Source organism: Perna viridis, chromosome 7 (assembly GCF_037379345.1).
Source record: "Perna viridis isolate PV_CMFRI_1.1 ecotype Kerala chromosome 7, ASM3737934v1, whole genome shotgun sequence".
In the NCBI taxonomy this organism is placed as follows: Eukaryota; Metazoa; Mollusca; class Bivalvia; order Mytilida; family Mytilidae; genus Perna; species Perna viridis.
Genome location: NC_142451.1, coordinates 9,457,395 through 9,475,745, shown reverse-complemented (window position 1 = coordinate 9,475,745; position 18,351 = coordinate 9,457,395). Strand labels below are relative to the sequence as shown.

The 18,351-nt window shown below is 34.1% G+C and overlaps 1 protein-coding gene across 3 annotated transcripts; it reads right to left on the bottom strand.

Moving 5' to 3' along the window:
• Positions 1-5,142: 5,142 nt before the first annotated feature.
• On the bottom strand, positions 5,143-11,301 carry LOC148611241 (torsin-1A-interacting protein 2-like). Of its 3 annotated transcripts, none has more exons than XM_088591568.1 (2): positions 11,230-11,301; positions 5,143-6,418 (listed from the first exon to the last, which is right to left on the bottom strand). In XM_088591568.1, the coding sequence occupies exon 2, from the start codon at positions 6,404-6,406 to the stop codon at positions 5,381-5,383; it is 1,026 nt and encodes a 341-aa protein (XP_088447694.1). In that variant the 5' UTR covers positions 6,407-6,418; positions 11,230-11,301; the 3' UTR covers positions 5,143-5,380. The 3 variants fall into 3 exon arrangements, with proteins under 3 accessions (XP_088447694.1, XP_088447695.1, XP_088447697.1); XM_088591569.1 differs by having other exon boundaries at positions 11,214-11,294; XM_088591571.1 differs by having other exon boundaries at positions 11,242-11,281.
• Positions 11,302-18,351: the final 7,050 nt, after the last annotated feature.

The window sequence follows — 18,351 nt, the reverse complement described above, 5'->3', positions numbered from 1 at the left end:
TGAGATGTGAAGCTTATCAACTGAGAAATGTAGCTAGTTTAGAGGAACATATATCTAAAAATATGCACTGCCATAGCCATAGGGGGTGTCATGGGTGCAAGTGCACCATCTTATTGCTTAAAATATTTAATACTCCTAGAGCAAAATCAACTAAAATTGGATGCGCATGCCCCTTTGAAAGATGAAACTGTATACAAGTGCACCGCCTTTCAAAATTTCTGGCTACGGCACTGATATGATTTATTTCAATGATTGTGGGTTAAGTTTGAATAATTTAATAGACAGTTTCGGACTGGAGGTCGATAAATTGAATTTCGACCAGAATATTTAAAAAAACAAGGAATGGTGAACTAATAGTTTGTAGTTCAATTATGCACTATATTGGAGAGTTTTGTAATCCTTCGTCTAGGTGTTCCAATGGCGCTACAATGCATCATGAATTTTGGTGTGTGTACTTTCTTTAAATGTCCTTCGTAATCAGAATGGTGAACTTAAAAGTAAAACAGAGTTCAATTTTAACCATATTTATAACAATAAGCTTTTGTTAAGATACGTTTGAATTCGATCCCCGTATTTCCCTATTATCCCATATTTTTGCACTTTGACGATTATTTGAGGCGTAAAAGTTCAAACGATCGATATAAATTGATTCAGTACATAAGTACTTTGATTAAAGATAGGGGAACACCCCCAACCCATTGGAATTACGTTTAATCATATATAGCTTTATGTGTTATCCCAGGCAACCGATTCACTTTTGAATAGTTACTTTTACATGTATATATTTTATATAGGATAATATTGCATATAGACAGTTTTTAAATTGCTGATATCTGTTTTATATTATAATTATAATTCATGTTGCCTTAAAAAATTTGATTGGTTTATCGACTGATTAAGGTAAGCCCGCGTCCTCTGCCTTTTTATAAACAAGAATAATTATTTGTAAACGATAACGTTTTAAAACGATAAAATAGGAACTAAATACAAATGAAATATGAATAAAACGTAAAAACAAAGTGATAAATGTAAACTCGAAGTTTCGGCCTTCCGGCCTTCGTGTTTTTGCCCCTGACGAAGACCGTAATGCCGAAAATTCGGGCAAAAATACACGTAATAAAAGCAAGCTCTAAATCTGGCATAACGTACCAGTTGGGATATAAAAAATAAATACGTAGGTGCTGATGGGATGTTGTCACAGATGAAAGGAAAGTTGACAATACGAAATGAAAAATCATCGCGTTTGTCGTAGTTTTATCACAAGATTTCTTTTACCATCGATCTCTCATCGACCTCAAGGATGTGAACAACTCCGTTCTGCAAAATGCTTTGAATCCAGAACAGTCGAAGAATGGATACACCATTCAAGATTTATACAATCTGAATTTGGATTGCCATTTAAGAACTTTTTGACACAGAATACGAGGTCGACCAGAATCAAAATCCCCTAAAAATGAATCGTCACAACCTTAAATGAATCCCAGCCTATCATTTGTGGTATGACGAATCGGTTTCTCAAAAATTCCAAATAGATCCATTTACTTATAAAGTTGTTGTTTGAACCTCATGCAAATGCATGTTTCTGGCCCAATTTTGTCCCCCTAACACCCAAATGGTCCCAGTCATAATCCCTAAATGAACCCTACAATATATGACAATATATTGTCTAACATACATATAGTGGTACTACCGAGTGTATCAAGGTCAGAACTACAAGTATATAATCTAATGCTTGGGGTCGGCGCTTCGTTAATTCTGTATTTGTCACCAATGGCCTAATTAACAACTATTAAGCACGACGTAAGTTCTTTCTCCTTCACTGGCTTTTGACTGTTTTGTTAGAAGCAGTAACTGTTCACCTTTCCAGAGCTTTTTAGTATAGCAGCAGTCTATAGTAAACAAATAAAATGCTTAGCAAGACAGAGTTTGATACGACCGCAGAAGTCGAACCCTGAACAGTTCGGACAAGTGTGGATACACTTTCAATATGTATATTGTGGTTTCATTATTCGTGGGGTACTTTTATTCGTGTTTTTTGTGGGCGGTGTGTTACCACAAAATCAAACTTTCAGTGAATAATTCAAACTTGACACAGCTCTTAACTTTGATCGTGACTACAGTTTGATTAAGTATTCTGACCAAATGAATTAGTGAAAGAATTAAATTGGCAATTAGGCTATATTAAGTTGTGGGAAATGTTTATACATATATAATAAATTAATACTTATCCCGTTTTGTCCTATATTTTTAAAATGATACGGCCATAACCATTAAATCCAACAAAACCTTGTGGCATGAAATTTTTGGTGTATGGTGTAATTTTATAATAGATCCGTACACATTTATTACAGTTTTTGTAAAGAAACCAAGAAAATGCTCGTTTCTGACCCAATTCCAGTCAATCAAACCCAAATTTCCTTGTGTTGTAAGTAATCTTATGAGATCCATCATTGAACTCGCAATTTATTATAAATTTGCATTACATAAAAGAAAACCGTATATTCACAATTGATTTTTTAAACAGACACAAATATTATTATTAAACCTATTTATATACGTCTAGGAGACTTTTAATGGAAATTCATGCACATTTCTGTTGAGGTTTCTTTGCAGTTAGTTTCCAATGTGAACTTAGAGGGACCAAAGTCGATAGTCCATTGTTCAAACCCAAATGCTGATCAATAACCGTGTCTAGTTGTATTTTTAGTATGCATTTGTTGCATCAACCCCTCTTAATGAACAAATAACATTGGTTCCAAAACTGTTAATTAAAATAGAAGTTTGACTACACCTAGGATTTCTTGGGAGTTGAAACCTCCCCATTCTTCAGTTGGAAAATTGTTGTTCTTGTGCAAAATATTTGGCAATAATGGGTAAATCATAGCCTGGAACCCTCTCCTTTTCACAGGCACCCAATAGACCACCCTCTCCCTTTCTAAACTTTAAATCCGCCCTTAGCATTTGATGGTTTTTATCTTACAACTCAAAGGCCATTCAACATCTTCAACACATCCTACCAAATCTGACAAACATCACTCAAGTATAACACGAGACAAATCTTGCAGCCTTTTGCCAGGTTAAAGATGTAAGAATTATGAATTGTACTGACTAGCTCACGGCATCTTATATACCGGTACCCATAAAAGATATATGTTAAAAAGTGATGATGATCAATGATCCCTAAATGAGCGGGCAACATCCTCTACGTCTACAAAACTAACAGTGCAATGTTTCAGACGTTCCAGGTAAAATGTTTCAGAGTTCTAACTAGTCAGTTACACAAACTAGAAATTATGTATACCTAATATATGTAGTAAAAAATGACGGATATACAATAAATATATTGTATGCAAAAATGTTATGATAACGAAATTTTAAATGGAACAATGCAGTGATCTTCCCTGGGCAATATACATCATATTGCCCTAATGTTAGTTCATTTTTTACCAGGATGCTATCTGAAAAGAATTTCCAATAGGGTCCGATACAAATGCGATAGTATAATTTTTGCATGCAAGATACTATATAGAAATTCAGGGGTTACCAGTATTCTATCTGTAAATTACAATGAAGGCTAGGACCAAACCTTTTAACCATGCTTTCATTCTGGATTTTTGTTTGAAATTTTAGCACTTTATTATGATCAACTGAGACCAAGCAATTGGCACTAAAACTTAAGAAAACTTACAGAAGCAAATAAAGATGTTAGATGAAGAAAAAAAACCCATTTGATCCTAATCCCACCCCAAAAAATTATTTTGTGCTTATAAATACATAGACTGTATCATTAAATTCCAAATTGAATTCCATGTTAGAGGACAACAATTTTATTCTGAGGGGCCTGGTAAATTTTGTGGGGTCCGAATATTTATTTTTTTGAAATTCTGTGCATCAGAAAATTTATTTTTAACTACATCTGGGCAAGATTATTTATAACCATTACACTACACAAAGTATCAGGACTGAGGTAAGAACATTTGTTTCTTTTATGGGAGGCACAGGCCAGAATATTTACTTCCAACTTTTAAGGGACAGAATATAACAAGAATAGGTATGGTGAATATGTAAAGAGGACAACAACCCCACCTGGATGAAAATGTCAGCCCAGTCACCTATTAATCTTCAATGAACGACGAGGAACCCTCACACCACAGGGCAGGGTGCAACTGGCCCAAAAAACATCATTATACATGTACACAAGTACAGCGAAAGAGTTATCCCCATATATATATATATAAAATTAAACTAAAGATGTTAACAAAACAAAACAAGACATGCAGAGGCCAATAATTTTGCACAAGCGCAAAAAAAAACTGGCAGGGTTAAACTGCATTAGCTGTCAAATTTGTTCAGTTTTGATTCTACTGAATTTTGCTGATCAATAAAATAAGTTTGTAGTATTGCAATTGAAGCAATCAATGTCGATAATACCTGCAGAATATTGTGAAAATAACGTTTTTTTAATCAAAGAAGATCGATAGCTCTAATCTAATTATATTTCGCCATTACTTCCGAAGACTGCCGACAGGACATACACGTGGGTTAAAAATACTTTAACCTTGGTAAAAAAAAATAACAATAACGGATACTCAGGTAAGCACGTGTTTTGTTTTCATTTCATCTATTCCTTGATTAGTTTCCAAATAAATAATGACGATATTTGAGCCACGCTATATCACAATACGTAAATTTCAAAAGGATCCTTGCGTTATATTCGAACTTTTTTATTTTACCGCTTGAGTCCGTCGGTCTTCCTTGCCGTTGAATAACCACTTTCGCTTTGCAATCAGATTTGTTATTTAAGAAATGACCCTTACAGCACATGCGCGGATTAAGGTCACCAGAAGTCACATGCATACGAATTTATCTAGGTCTTGCAAGACAATGAATATATAGCCACCTATTTCATGTAATTAATGCATTTTATGTGTGTATACTAAATGAAATTATACAGGAAAAGTACAAATTTGTAGAAATAATTCAAAATTCAGGTATATTTCAACAGAAAAAAAAATTGCGAATTTGACAGCTAATGCAACTTTAAAGTACTTTGGCGCGATCACAACCCTCCCCCTTTAAAATCTGGCCATTGCAGAAAACATATAACACCATTCAAGACACCTAAAAATCAGTTCAAAAAGGTCTGAATATTGTAGTTTTATTAGGAAATATAAATCACAAAAACTCCATTTTAGCATTGTTTTACCACAGGCTGGCCATTTAGGTTGCATTGTTTTACCCCATGTGACAATGAGGGGTCAAATAGCGACAATAGTGGCCAGCCCATGGTAAAACAATACATATCAGAATGTATCATGAGTTTTCTCAAACGAATGTTTGAAATGATGTCTTGTTTACACATGAACACTGATATCTTTATTTACTTGCACTTTAAATCTTTTTCATCAGTTACAATAGCGGGATTATTAGCTACTCTAGCAATTAAAGGATCAATTTTATCCAGATCAAGTGGATTACTCGTCCTTGACCACAAATCTTGTAAGTGACTATCAATAAATTGGCCATTTCTGTCACTTTCTAAAACATTTTTGTCATAGTCTGTATGAAGAACAAAAACAATGGCAACATTTTTAAATGGAGCGTTATCACCATCACAGTATCCATGGAACAGAAGTGAGGCTCTTGGTGAAAGCTGTTCAAAATGGTCAAATGCAATACTATGGAGCTGCTGTTTTTCAAAACTCTCACGTATTTGATCATCCAAGTCTTTCTTCTCAGCATCAGGGTTGCTATGGGTGATGTCCTTTAGAATGTTGATTACCTTTGCAGATGTTACATTAAAAAGTGTGTTTATGGTCCTAGTAAGATGTTTGGCTACACATGTACCAGTTTCTGATGACTTTGACCCTGAGGGTACTACTAGCAGTAGAACAGAAGGATATTCTGGTTGATTTTCGACTATAATGCGTCTCAAACTGACTTTCAAAACCTTCCAAAATCTTGAAGTCTGAGTTGGGAACATTTTCTTAAGGGTTTTCATCTGCTCATTAAATTGTTTTATGAGATCAGGTTTATTTTCTGAAAGACTACTTTGCTTTTCTATAGCTAAATGTACAATGGTTGCCATGAGAGCAAATAACACCATTAAAAAAAGAAAATTTGTAATCCATGATGCACTAGAAGTTGGCTTAGGATTGTTATTATCATTTCTTTTCTGATGTTTATCAGAACAATATTGATCTTCATCTTCTTTAGAAGTATTCGTGGTATCATTACCAGACTTTGAACCAATTTCTTCAAATGAAGTATCAACAGAGTCATCTTCATCTTCAGTATTGCAATTTTTGTTTTCAACATTCTTCAGTTTTTTTCTTTGTCTTGGTGACTCAAACTTCTCTGGAGATTTTTGTGGGGATTTCTTCCCCCTTAAGTTATATGATGACATCTTTAATTTCAACTACAAAGAGATATAAAAAATAATGTCAGTGTTACACTACAAAATACTGTACATTTAAACTGAAATGAAAGAACTCCAAAGAATCTGGTTCAGACATGTTTTTAGTTTGTTCAGGGTTTTTAAGGGTTTTCAGTTTATTCAAGGTTTGCATTATACAGGTTTTCTGTTTATTCAAGGTTTAGTTTATGCAGGTTTTCAGTTTATTCAGGGTCTGGTTTCAAAACTTACCAGTTTGGTTAATGCATTTTTTTTCAGTTTATTCAGGGTTTTGTTTCAAAGGTTTTCAGTTTTTCAGGGTTTCATTTCAAAGATTTTGCTGTATAAAATTTGACATTACTGTTTTAATTGTGGATTGGTAGACTCCTCATGCACTGTGAATCAGTCAAGTGGCCTGAATATTTTCAAAGTTGGTTATTTTGACTGACTCCTATGACAGAAATTGAACCCTAAGAGTGACTATTTAAAACATGCAAAATTTAGTCATCATTTTAATGCTGATGATGAGAGGCTACTCAATAAAACAGATGTACATCATAATGAAATTTGTGGTATTTACGTGTATATAAGATTGCCATTTGTTATTTTTGTATTTTTGAGTACTTTGATAATTTCTAAATCAACCAATTAGAACAGAAAAAGACAAACGAACATTGTACTAGACCTATTCACAATGATTTCAATTATCATATGTTATTGCATTCACCCTTCTAACCAGTAGTTATCATGCAATTATATATTCCCTTGCTGAAAAAAACAAGAACAATACATGTAAGGACCTGGTAAGCACAAAAGTACCTTAAATATGTAACAATAAACAATCAACACAGTGAGCTAAATTTCCTTAATGCAAGGTTTTATTATTTAACATCTTTCAAGGCATGAAATGAGTCCTTCAAATTTTCACTTGGTTTGAGGACTAGATCTTAATTTTATTGGCAGCAACTATTAAGGTGAGTAATTAACTGAAACATGTTTACTGAATTTGAAAGAGATATTGATTTTATATAAAAGGAATTAAATATGGACTATATTTTGTGTAGTGGTTGGCAACAGTTGGGAAGTTCCCATGATGAACCAGTGACACAAGTTAATTTGAACCTACATGTCCTGAAGGATGACCAAAAACCCAATACTAAAGTGGTTATGGCCTCAAATGGTCAAAAACAGGCCTTAATCTATATTTTTATTGAAGCCAATTTAGGAAGTTCATTTAAACTTGTACTGCAACAGATTATTGCCAAAAATTTAAAATATTCAAATTGCCCATTTTAAGGTGACAAAGGCTAGAGCCTCGAGTATTAAACACATCAGTCTTGCAGAAAATAGTTTTCTTAAAAACTTAATTTAATTTAATGAAACTCAATCATATCAATACTCACTGAAAATGAAACATGACACATGATTTTGGAATGAGCAGATCAAAGGTCAAGGTCACTTTTACTAAATATAAATCTAATAACATAAATAAAATGCTTCACAAGGCACAGCTTAATACCAACACAGAGGTCAAACTATGAACCATAACAGTTAGGGCAAGTATGGACAAAACACTCAAACTTGATACAGCTTTGAAACGTGATAATTATTAGATATTTGACACATGATAAGAATTTGACTAGAACTGAAGTGAACACTTTTTGGCCACTTACTCCTTTAACAGTTGTACTTGTAACATCCAAAATTAATTCAACCCTTTCTTTCTACTTAAGTTATTACCCTGAAATATATATATTTATGTAAACTTGTTTCTGGCTCCTGCGTGACACCTTATTTATACATGGCTAAAGTCACAACCCAAAAATCCAATCCCTGTCTTCCTTTGGTGATATGGCACCTTGTAGTAACATTTATATGAGAGCCATTTATTTTTACTCAAGTTATGTATGAACATAAGGAAAATACTTGTACCTGACCCCTTACTGGCCCCGTATTCTGAAAAGTTCAAGTCTTAACCCCCAAAATCAACCCCAGCCTTGCTTTGGTGGTATGGCACACTGCTACAAGTATACAATTCCAAAGCAATCCATTTACTAATTGTCATTGTCTGGACATCAGAAAAATGCATGTTTCTGGCCCCCAATTCTAGCCTCTAATTTCTAAAATGCCTAAGTATCAACCTCCAAAATCAATACCAGTTTCAGTTGCTGATCCAAAAAAGGGGGGGGTCAGCACCCCCACCTTTTATTAGAAAATTTGTCATTGTCATGTGTAAAAGAGTAATAAAGGGAACCAAGATTCCAGTGGAAATCAAAAGAATGTAATCCAGGGATAATGACCAGACATGGAAAACAGACTAACACAACAAAGAACATAGAGTAACCAAAATATTACATACAAAGTAACAAAACTTAAATTGACAAAAAAAAATTAAATAATGTCCCAGCACCCCACCCTTTTCTAAGGGACCCTGGCTGGCACCATTCTTTTCAAAGTGTTTGCATCTGCCCCTGTCTGACTATTGTGGTATGGAATTTTGTGGACAAAATCATAGACATTCATAATCTTTTACTGGAGTTATATAGTTAAATTCTATTAAATGCTTGTTTTTTTTTTTTTTTTAAAGATTCTTTCATTAGACTGATTGACATCAGCCATTATGTACTGAATTATAAAAACACTGCAACATAAAACAAATCTGTCAGAGTTATGTCTTCAAGCACAAAATCACACCCTCAGGCTCACTATCTTTACTGTAACACTTATTAAATTTTTCAGATTTTTAATATTCAAAAATAAAAAATGGATGTTTCCCTGTTTGAAACCTGAGTCAAAGGTTGCTTATTCTGAATGTTATTTCACAACTGGTACCTCCTATACTTTAACAAAACCAGTTTCAAATGGTATAATCTTCTTGACCTGCCTTGTCATGAACAAGCAATGGGGAATGAGCAAAAAACACATCAAAATATTTTGAAAATTGAAAAATCTATAGCATCTTGGGAGCTCCAAAGCCCCCTCTCACTCCATGAGTCTACCTTGACAGCTCTGCATCGTTTTCAACCAACCAACACCAATGGTCAACTTTAAACAATATGGACAGAGCATCAGCAATATGTAAGACCAGAACTATGAATATGGCTAAAAAATATTCTGACAGAGGTTGGAATTTGTTGACATGGAAGTAGACGATTGCGCAAGTGCAGAGGCAGTGTTTTTGTCTTTTGATTAATACGTCGATGGATACAATTTTATATTTATTTATTTATTTAATAATACTTTGGAAATTATTGCCTGTGTAGAGATATATTAAACTTTCCAAGAAGAAATTCTCACACATTCTCCTCACAGAATGAGAATATGCCCAGAGCAACATGCGGTGGGTAGAAATAAAGTCCAGAAGCCAAAATTAAGTAAATGGATTTCATGTCGTTCCGTCCCCTAGTGAATCCATCCCCAGAGGATTTGTCCCCAAGTGAATTTGTCCCCTTTTTAAAACTCTACCTGTCCTCAATCATAAACTCAATGCATTATGCATTAGGAATTCATACAATTAAAACATTAAACGTAAATATTGAAAACAAAATTATTTTATCCTTTTCTATATGTATTTTCTTAAATTTTACAATTTAAAAAATGAAAAGATTAAAGTTCATAAAATAATATTAAATCATTAGTAAAAGACCTAAAAGGGTACAATTGACAGTAATTACATATGATTCTTACATTACAAAAAGAAAATTTTAAGTTTAAGTCATTTTTTATCATGAAAGGGTTATTGTTTTCCATTTACGTGTTTTTAATCAAGATTTCTGGGAACGACTTGGGACCAGAACAACTTGGAGACGAAAAATATGGGGAGAGATCAACCTGCTACCAGGGAAATGCATCTTTTTATGTCTTTTGCTTTTTTTTTTGGATTTTTTTGGTGGTCTGTTTTTCTACACACCTTGTCGGTCATAGGCATAATGTAAATCATTCACTCCTTGAGACATTCACATTTCCCATTTTAGCGTTTGTGCATCGTTCATCGCGTGTTTACACATCGTTTTGCGTTCATTTAAATGCATGATAATCGCATGATAGAAGCGCTCGTTTAAATGCACCCTAGGAGCATACGTTTAAATGCACGCTGGGAGTGTTGCTTTAAACGCACAACACAAGCGTTTGTTTAAACGCACAATAGAAGCGTTGTTTAACGCACAATAGAAGCGTTCGTTTAAACACACGATAGAAGCGTTCGTTTAAACACACGATAGAAGCGTTCGTTTATTTTTGTACTTTATTTCCTTGATTAAACTGTTATTTTTATATTTTTTGCTATTATTAATTTATATAATTTCATCAATTTTTTTCTGTCTTCATTATGTCAATATTATTATTTTTCATCGCTCTTCTATGGTGCGTTTAAACACACACTTGGAGCATTCGTATATCGTGTGTTTAAACGCATGCTAGAAGTGTTCGTTTATCGTGTGTTTGGTGAGCATTTAGCATGCGTTTGGGTATTGTGTGTGTGGGAAACCTAAACTCTCAAGGAGTGTATTTAAAATTACCATAGTTGCTTTAATATCAGTGAAAAAAGCAAAAAAACAGGAGTTAAAAATTGTTAAATGTATACAATATATCTAACTATATTTAACTCTTTTTTTTGCAAAATATATGACTGCATTTAACTCTCTCTTTTTTGCGACAAACCTAACTTTATTTAACTGTCTTTTTGCGCTTTTTTTTACTACAATTCGAACGATAGTGATATTTCCCTCTCATCGTTTGTTAAGTAGGACAAAAGGATATTGATATCCTATTTGGAAATATGTAAAATAGTAATAGTTGTCCAAGCAAACCTATACTTAACTTTAAATGACGTTTACCCGTGCACATACAGCTCTTTTCAGAACTCTACTTTCGTTTTTAACTTTTTGCTAAACAATGTAGAATAGTACTAACCAGTCCTATATGAATCGACCCTAAAACCACTCGACCCTTTTCTGTTTATATACGTTTCCCCAACGTATGCAGGTATGTGGTATGCAGTACGTTGGCGAAACAGAACAACCTTTCAACAGGCGTATGAATGGTCATCGCAGTGCCTATAAATGCAAACCAGACCTCACTCTAAGTCGCCATCTTAGATCCGCCGGACACACCCAAGTGGATCTCCACAACATTGTTGTTACGATCATAGAACATAATAAAAACTGGTCAAAATGTAAAAGAGTATCTCGGGAAAGCTTTTGGGTGAAGAAATTACAAACAACTTCTCCAGATGGAATAAACGAGAAAAAAATAATTCATTTTTAGGTCTTGGTCTAAGGCTAGTGCAGCACTACATCAATACGCCGTACTACTATATTTTGACTTTTTTAAATTGTTTTTCACAGTTTATTTTTACCTTTAATTTTGATAAAAAGACCCCCTTTGTTATTTTCATTCAGGCTCCTTACCATTTGCTTATGTGTGCCTTTGATAAAGGTACAATCACCCACAGCGTACGTGATTCAGCTTCTGAAACTGTCTTGAACTTTGTGAGTTTTATGCTCATAAAGTTATATGAGTTTTATGTTGAAGAAGGATATCAGTTATCCGAAATATTCAATGTAAAATTTACCATCTTCTGGAGATGTTAAACATATTTAGCTTGCTGCTTAAATATAAATAAAAATATTGCACTTGCGAAGCAAAAATTTTGACCCCCCCTCTATGTAATGTCCTTTATCAGTCTCGCACTGATGGTACACGTATCACGGTGACCCTCGCCCTATCGCCCTAGTAAGTAATTATTTATAGTCGTGTTTCATATTAACAATATGCATAAACTGAGTGTGAAGGGTGGTAAATAACGTGAACACAATTAGTGAATACCTGTGACGTATTAAAATTACATGTAATATCGAAAGTAAAACATTGAGATGATCTTTTTTTGACTTTGTGAGAAATTCAACTAGACAATAAGGTAAATAAACTTATCAAGCATGGAAACATTTAAAGTGTTTTTTTTTTAATATGGGGTAGGATCGTCTGAATATAGCTGAAATATTGATGCTCGGACGTTAAACCCCAACAAACAAACAAACAAAATATGGGGTAGGCATTGCCTAAATCAGCGAGCACCGCGAGCTTTACCATACGTGTACGATTGATATCTAGCGGATCAGTCGAAAACACCAATGGTTTGATGTTGCTTTTCTAAATATATAATTTTACCGCAATGCACACTGACGACCGACAGTAAAAATATATTGTTACTCATGTACTAGCGTGCAGTGGACGATTGAATCAGATTTTAAAAGGGAACTGTTGGCACTAAGATAACTTCAAAGTAATAAAATAATTTATATGTGATTTTTATACCTTATATACTGAAGCCTTCTCTTTGAGTCCGGGGGATAGGAGATCACTGTGTGGAGGTGTACGGATACATTTTGTTCAGAATATGCATTGTCTAGGTAGATAAAATCACAGCCTATTCTTTTTAATTAGGTTTTTAAAGTTAAACGTTTATAAAATTGGTGCCATTTCATTTTTTTTCAAAGTTTTTAATTCAAATCGCACTTAATACGGAAGCAAACTAGGTCTGCGAGATTAGAAGAACGATTTTTCAATAACAAGACAGAAAGCATTAACAACAATATAAAGGATTGGATTGGTAGAACGGGAACCTTAAGTTGTCCACATCTCAACAACAAGATTAAAGTAGTTGAGCCACAACGACATGAATTTGGGATGAGTATCTATGCAAGTGGGCCCTATGAACTTTCATATAGTTGTTTGCCCTTCAGGATAGTAAGGCATATTTGGAACGGCTTGTCATATTTTGATCGACAGAAATCTCTGGACAAGTTTTGGAGTGCAGAAATTGGCGGTGAAAAACCGAACACCTCTTCAGCGAGTTTTGCTCCAAAATAAACACGTGTCACAAACACAGAAGTGTTACAGGAAAACGAAGGTGTAATTATCTGAATTCGTGTAACCGAAGTTGTTGGTTTCTCATAATGCGGTTAATATAGAAGGACTTTCTGATAACCTGTTTTAGCCGAAATCAGAAGCGCTTCTAATGGAACCAGACCCCGTTGCCAAAGCGCCTGGATTTGATGGTTACTTTGTTCGACACTCCACGAATAAAAATTCACAGCCGCATCTTGTGATATTTGGCATAAATATTAAGGTCACATGTAAGGATTGTGTCACTTATAAAGGACTTAAGATACGTCCCACTTTGTTTGTGTCGCAGAGAAAATGGAAATGTTTAAAAAAAGTATTTGGTTTGAAGGCAGAAATCGAAATAAAATAACATCACATCCGTCATCATGGGAGACATTAAGTCCGGTCATAACGGGAAAAAGTAGCAAAACCTCGAAAAGGGGGTCGAGTACCAATTGAAAAAGAGAAACCATAACAGGAAATTGAACGACAACAAATATTAGCAGACCCTTTCATTAAAGCAACAATCGATTCCCTTGAAAATATTGACGAAAACCATCCATTTGAGCTGATATACCTTTATCATATCAGACACGGGCGTCTTTATGTTACGGTTGTTGGGCTAAATTTGTTCGTGAAACGGAACAAAACACATTTTAAATAACTAGGCATTTTTTTGTAAGAGAGACTACTTGTAAGTTCTTCACGGTCAAAAGAACACTAAGCATCAATAATCCATCATTCCAGTTGACACATTGAACAAACTCAGAGAAATTGGAATTGAAACACTGAAATAAAACAAACCACAACTTGCATTGCCGATTTCTCTCATTTAGATTATTATGCTTTTACAAGTTTTATATTACATTACATTGTCCCGTGATAACGCCTTTGTCGTTTTCGATGTTCTTTTAAATTCTTCCTTATTTAATTTAGAGATATTTCGAATTTAGAGCTAACTATCGATCAATCTAAAAATGAACTGATGAAGAGTAACTGGCTTGAGTGAAATAAATAAGAACTACTACTAAGACTATTAACGTCCTTGACTAATCTGTAGGGTCTCGCACGGACGGTCACAAATAAGAAGCATAATACCACCTTCTTTTCTCACGACCATCATGACTATGTAATTTGTCACAATGACAACATAAGTAGATTTAAGGTGACTCTTCTTCGCTTTCACTCTTTTGGAGATTCATGTTTACAAGTATTTTAAACCATGGAACTACATACATAAAAAAAGATACCTTGAATTTATTGATATTATAAACACAGGCCCATGGGACCAGGATTTTTCTCTCGAAAATTTGGACATAGTATAAGCAGCATTAAATAGCAAACGAACATGCATGAGAACACACATTATAACTGAAATATGGAAACAAAATAATGCAATGGTATTTTTTGTGATAAAAAAAATTCTGGTCCTAAGGGCATGTGGGTATAAAGGTAATTTATAGGTCAACCTCAATTTAAAAAAAAGAAAATATTACTTTTCTTTATTTTACTGACAATATTAGAATATATAGTTATTATAAATTATTACAACAGTTTTGACAAAATTAATTGTCATTCAAAGTTTTTTTTGTATACATTCGTGTATAACTTTCATATTGAATGAAATAAATTCAGAAAACAATAAAGACAAAATTCTAGGTAAATTGGTAGTTAATAAAAAGCAATATTTATATCATTCTCATTCATTTTTTTATTCAACCACGACAATATCTCGCCTCTCTTTCTTTTTGTAGCTGTCTTAAGTGGTTAACAATTCGAGATATCTTTCAGTTGTATATAGACTAAGGAGGACATGCTGAGAGAAATGCCTCAAGGTTGTTTTTCAACAGATTTTCCCCACTATTCTGAAATGTAGATTATAATCTTTCGTTCGAAAGGTCCTGAAAATAAAGAATATAATTCTTAGTTGAATAATTAAGTAGCAGTCTTTCTAAAAATCAGACAGAAGGTGATTCATCATGTCAAAAACCTACCAAATTCAGTTTTATTTCTTGTTCAGAAACAGTAACTGATCACGTAACCAGTTTTAGATTGTCATTTGGTTGTTGCGATTTTGTGATAAAAATTATATAGATTCTACATGAAATTTGCACTTTGGAAGAGTTATCGTTCTTGATTTGTCTTCATTTGGTTGATTTTAGTAGGAGATAAATGTATGATTTTCTCAAAAGTGCAAATCTTAATACAGAAAAGGTTGTTGTTATGTGAAAGTATGGCATATGTAGACTAAAAAAGCATCGTTTGTTTGGTGGGTTTTTCTTGACCATGAATCACTTTACCTTTGGTAGTGTCTGAATTTTATGTGGACTGGTACTTTAATATTAGCGCAAGAGCATACACAACCATGACGGAAATACTCATATAAAGTGATGCCGTTTCGAAAGTCTTTGTTCAGAACATAAATTTCAATGTTTTGCTGAAGATAAAATACTTAACCTCAGTTAGTTGCAGGACAGTTGGTAGGTTTTCGGTCGGACTTGTTTTATAAAGCCATATTACAGTATTTTTACCCATTTTTGGTGGAATTTCAAGGATTTTAGAGAAAATACATACATACTTAATGCATGTACATATATAGCCAGATGCTGGCCATAATGCTTAATGGCGTGGGTAAAATATTGAGTAAATAATCTAATATAGCGCATCAATTTGTAATCTCTATCTACAGGAAATAAACAACAAGAAACTTGTAATCTTACCCCAAGGCTTGTATTTTGCTGAATGTCCCATTCATTCAAGTGTAGACTATGTCCTCTGATTAGCTCGTCTACTGCGTCATAGTACTTAACAGCCTTTGATGAACTACCATGTAAGCAGCAGAATCTTGAGAGTCACTCATCTTTTAACTCAAATACAGTGAAAAAAAGCACCGACATCTTGGCAGTCACCCATCTCACAGAGCCATAATACATAAAAAGCACCAGGATTTTTTCTATAACATCCGATATCTCGTATACAAAAATAAATTCCAATATTTTTTTTTCAACCTGTTTTAAATTTTTTTGCTTTTGTTTTGTTTTTAATTTGTGGTACAAGCATGAAAATAGATAATTGAGTTGTTATGTAGCGTATCGTATTATATTCATGTCAATTGCAGTGCAACTTCCGGTTCTGATATTTCAGTATGTTATTAAAGTCCTCTCCTATGGCATTCCTTGAATATACACTTTGCAAGTCCCACAACTATTTTATATAGAAAGTTATCAATAGAGGCAGAAACTTTAAAGGGGTGTCTGCATATGTGTACCAAAATCTGCCATTATAGCCGACATACGTATAGCTCAAACGCATTCTACTACAATCAATGGTAAAATTATGGTAATGAAATCTTACAGTTAAAACCTGTAACATAATCGTAAAAATCGCATAAGACAGTAGTTACCTCTTTTCTTAGAACTTACAGTCAGGATTACGTAGTTCATAGATCCATTGTTTAAGAGGCAAGAAACATTTTAAACTTACAAAAATGTTTGATATTAATAAAATTTAAATATTTAAAGTATTTACGTACATCTGATATGTAATTCCAGATGACGAGTTTCAATGCTTTTAAACGATGAAACATCGATATCCAGCTTCCTCTATTTGAAACAAAGGGATAAAAGCACCCGCGAAAACGAATGCACGTGTAATAAGATACTATACACCATGTGGTTTTGGACAACCTGCATAGTCATTAAGATCATATACCTATCCTGATAGTTATGCTGACTGAAAGATTAGTCATTATCTCATATGACTACTCATCAGTGCGATTTTAACCATCTAATTGGTTATGGTGACTAGCTAGAATTTTCAGTGTTCGAAACATTAGTGTTTAGTATTTATCACCACTTACACTTTATATAAACTTTAGTACGTCATTACATATAATAAAACAGCCCAGGAGTACTGAATACAGCTACAGAAAAATCGCCTACAATGACGTTGGTCACTCTTGCATGTTTCCCTGTCGCCTTATTAGGCAACGAAATTGGTGACTCCAATACCTGTTCATATGTCAGTGTGTGTCCATGCTTGTTTTATGTTGAGCAAAACTCGCATATAAAATCTCCACAGCCGTATAGTATGAAGTAAGCAGGGTAGAAAATTGTTATGTTTACACAGAATTGGTTGTCCCCCATATGTTTTATTTATTTTTCGACGCTAACGGAAACTTCATTGCACTGCACCCCATGAATTCTCCAATGAATTTATCGTTTTCTGTACGTGTTCCCGTTTGGTTTCGTAGCTTCTTTGTTTCGAGCGCACACTGTACATTTGTTACCATTTATCTTTTTAATAAATTTCGTTTCGTTGTGTTTCGTTTCATAGAATAGTAAATTTCATTTCGTCTCGTAGAATAGTAAATTTAGTTTCGTTTCGTTTCGTTTGTTTTGTTTTATATTGTTGCGTTCCGTTTCGTTTCGCTGCGTTGCGTTACGATTTCGTTTCGTAGCTTAACACTGCCCGCAATTAAGATAATAGCAAGTTAACCCTTGTCGTGCTGATTATTTCTGAAAAAAAGTCTTGATTTCGATATTTTGCAAATTGAGTTGCATAATGGTACTGATGCTGATTGTTATATACAAGTTAAAGATGAGTGATCATGGGGTGGAGTGGATGGGGTGTGGGGGTGATAGGAGGGCGCATGAGCCAACGCGGTAAAATGGGTCTGTCACACGAAAATGGTCATTTCTGTTTGGCCAAAAACCGGAAGTAGTCAATACAAAGGGTCGACACAGAAATGGTGGTGAGAGATATCATTCTTACTTAGATTCCAGGCGAAATAGAGCACTATAGATTAATTCTGCTCTGGCGAGGGGCCGAGAAATGAACCCTTCTCCCATAAAAATCTCAATTTTTTGGGCAGCGGAAAGTCATGACCTCTTCTTTCAGCTCTCAAGTCATTAATTTTTAACAGACTCAGATAGCCTCATTTTAAAGCACAGTCACGCTGCTTGCAGATGAACACAAATTGTGCTTTCCTAAACTAAGATTAACACTGCCAAAACCAATAAACCGGAAACAGGGCCAATCCGTATAGGTCCGGGCGCAGCACGACAAGGGTT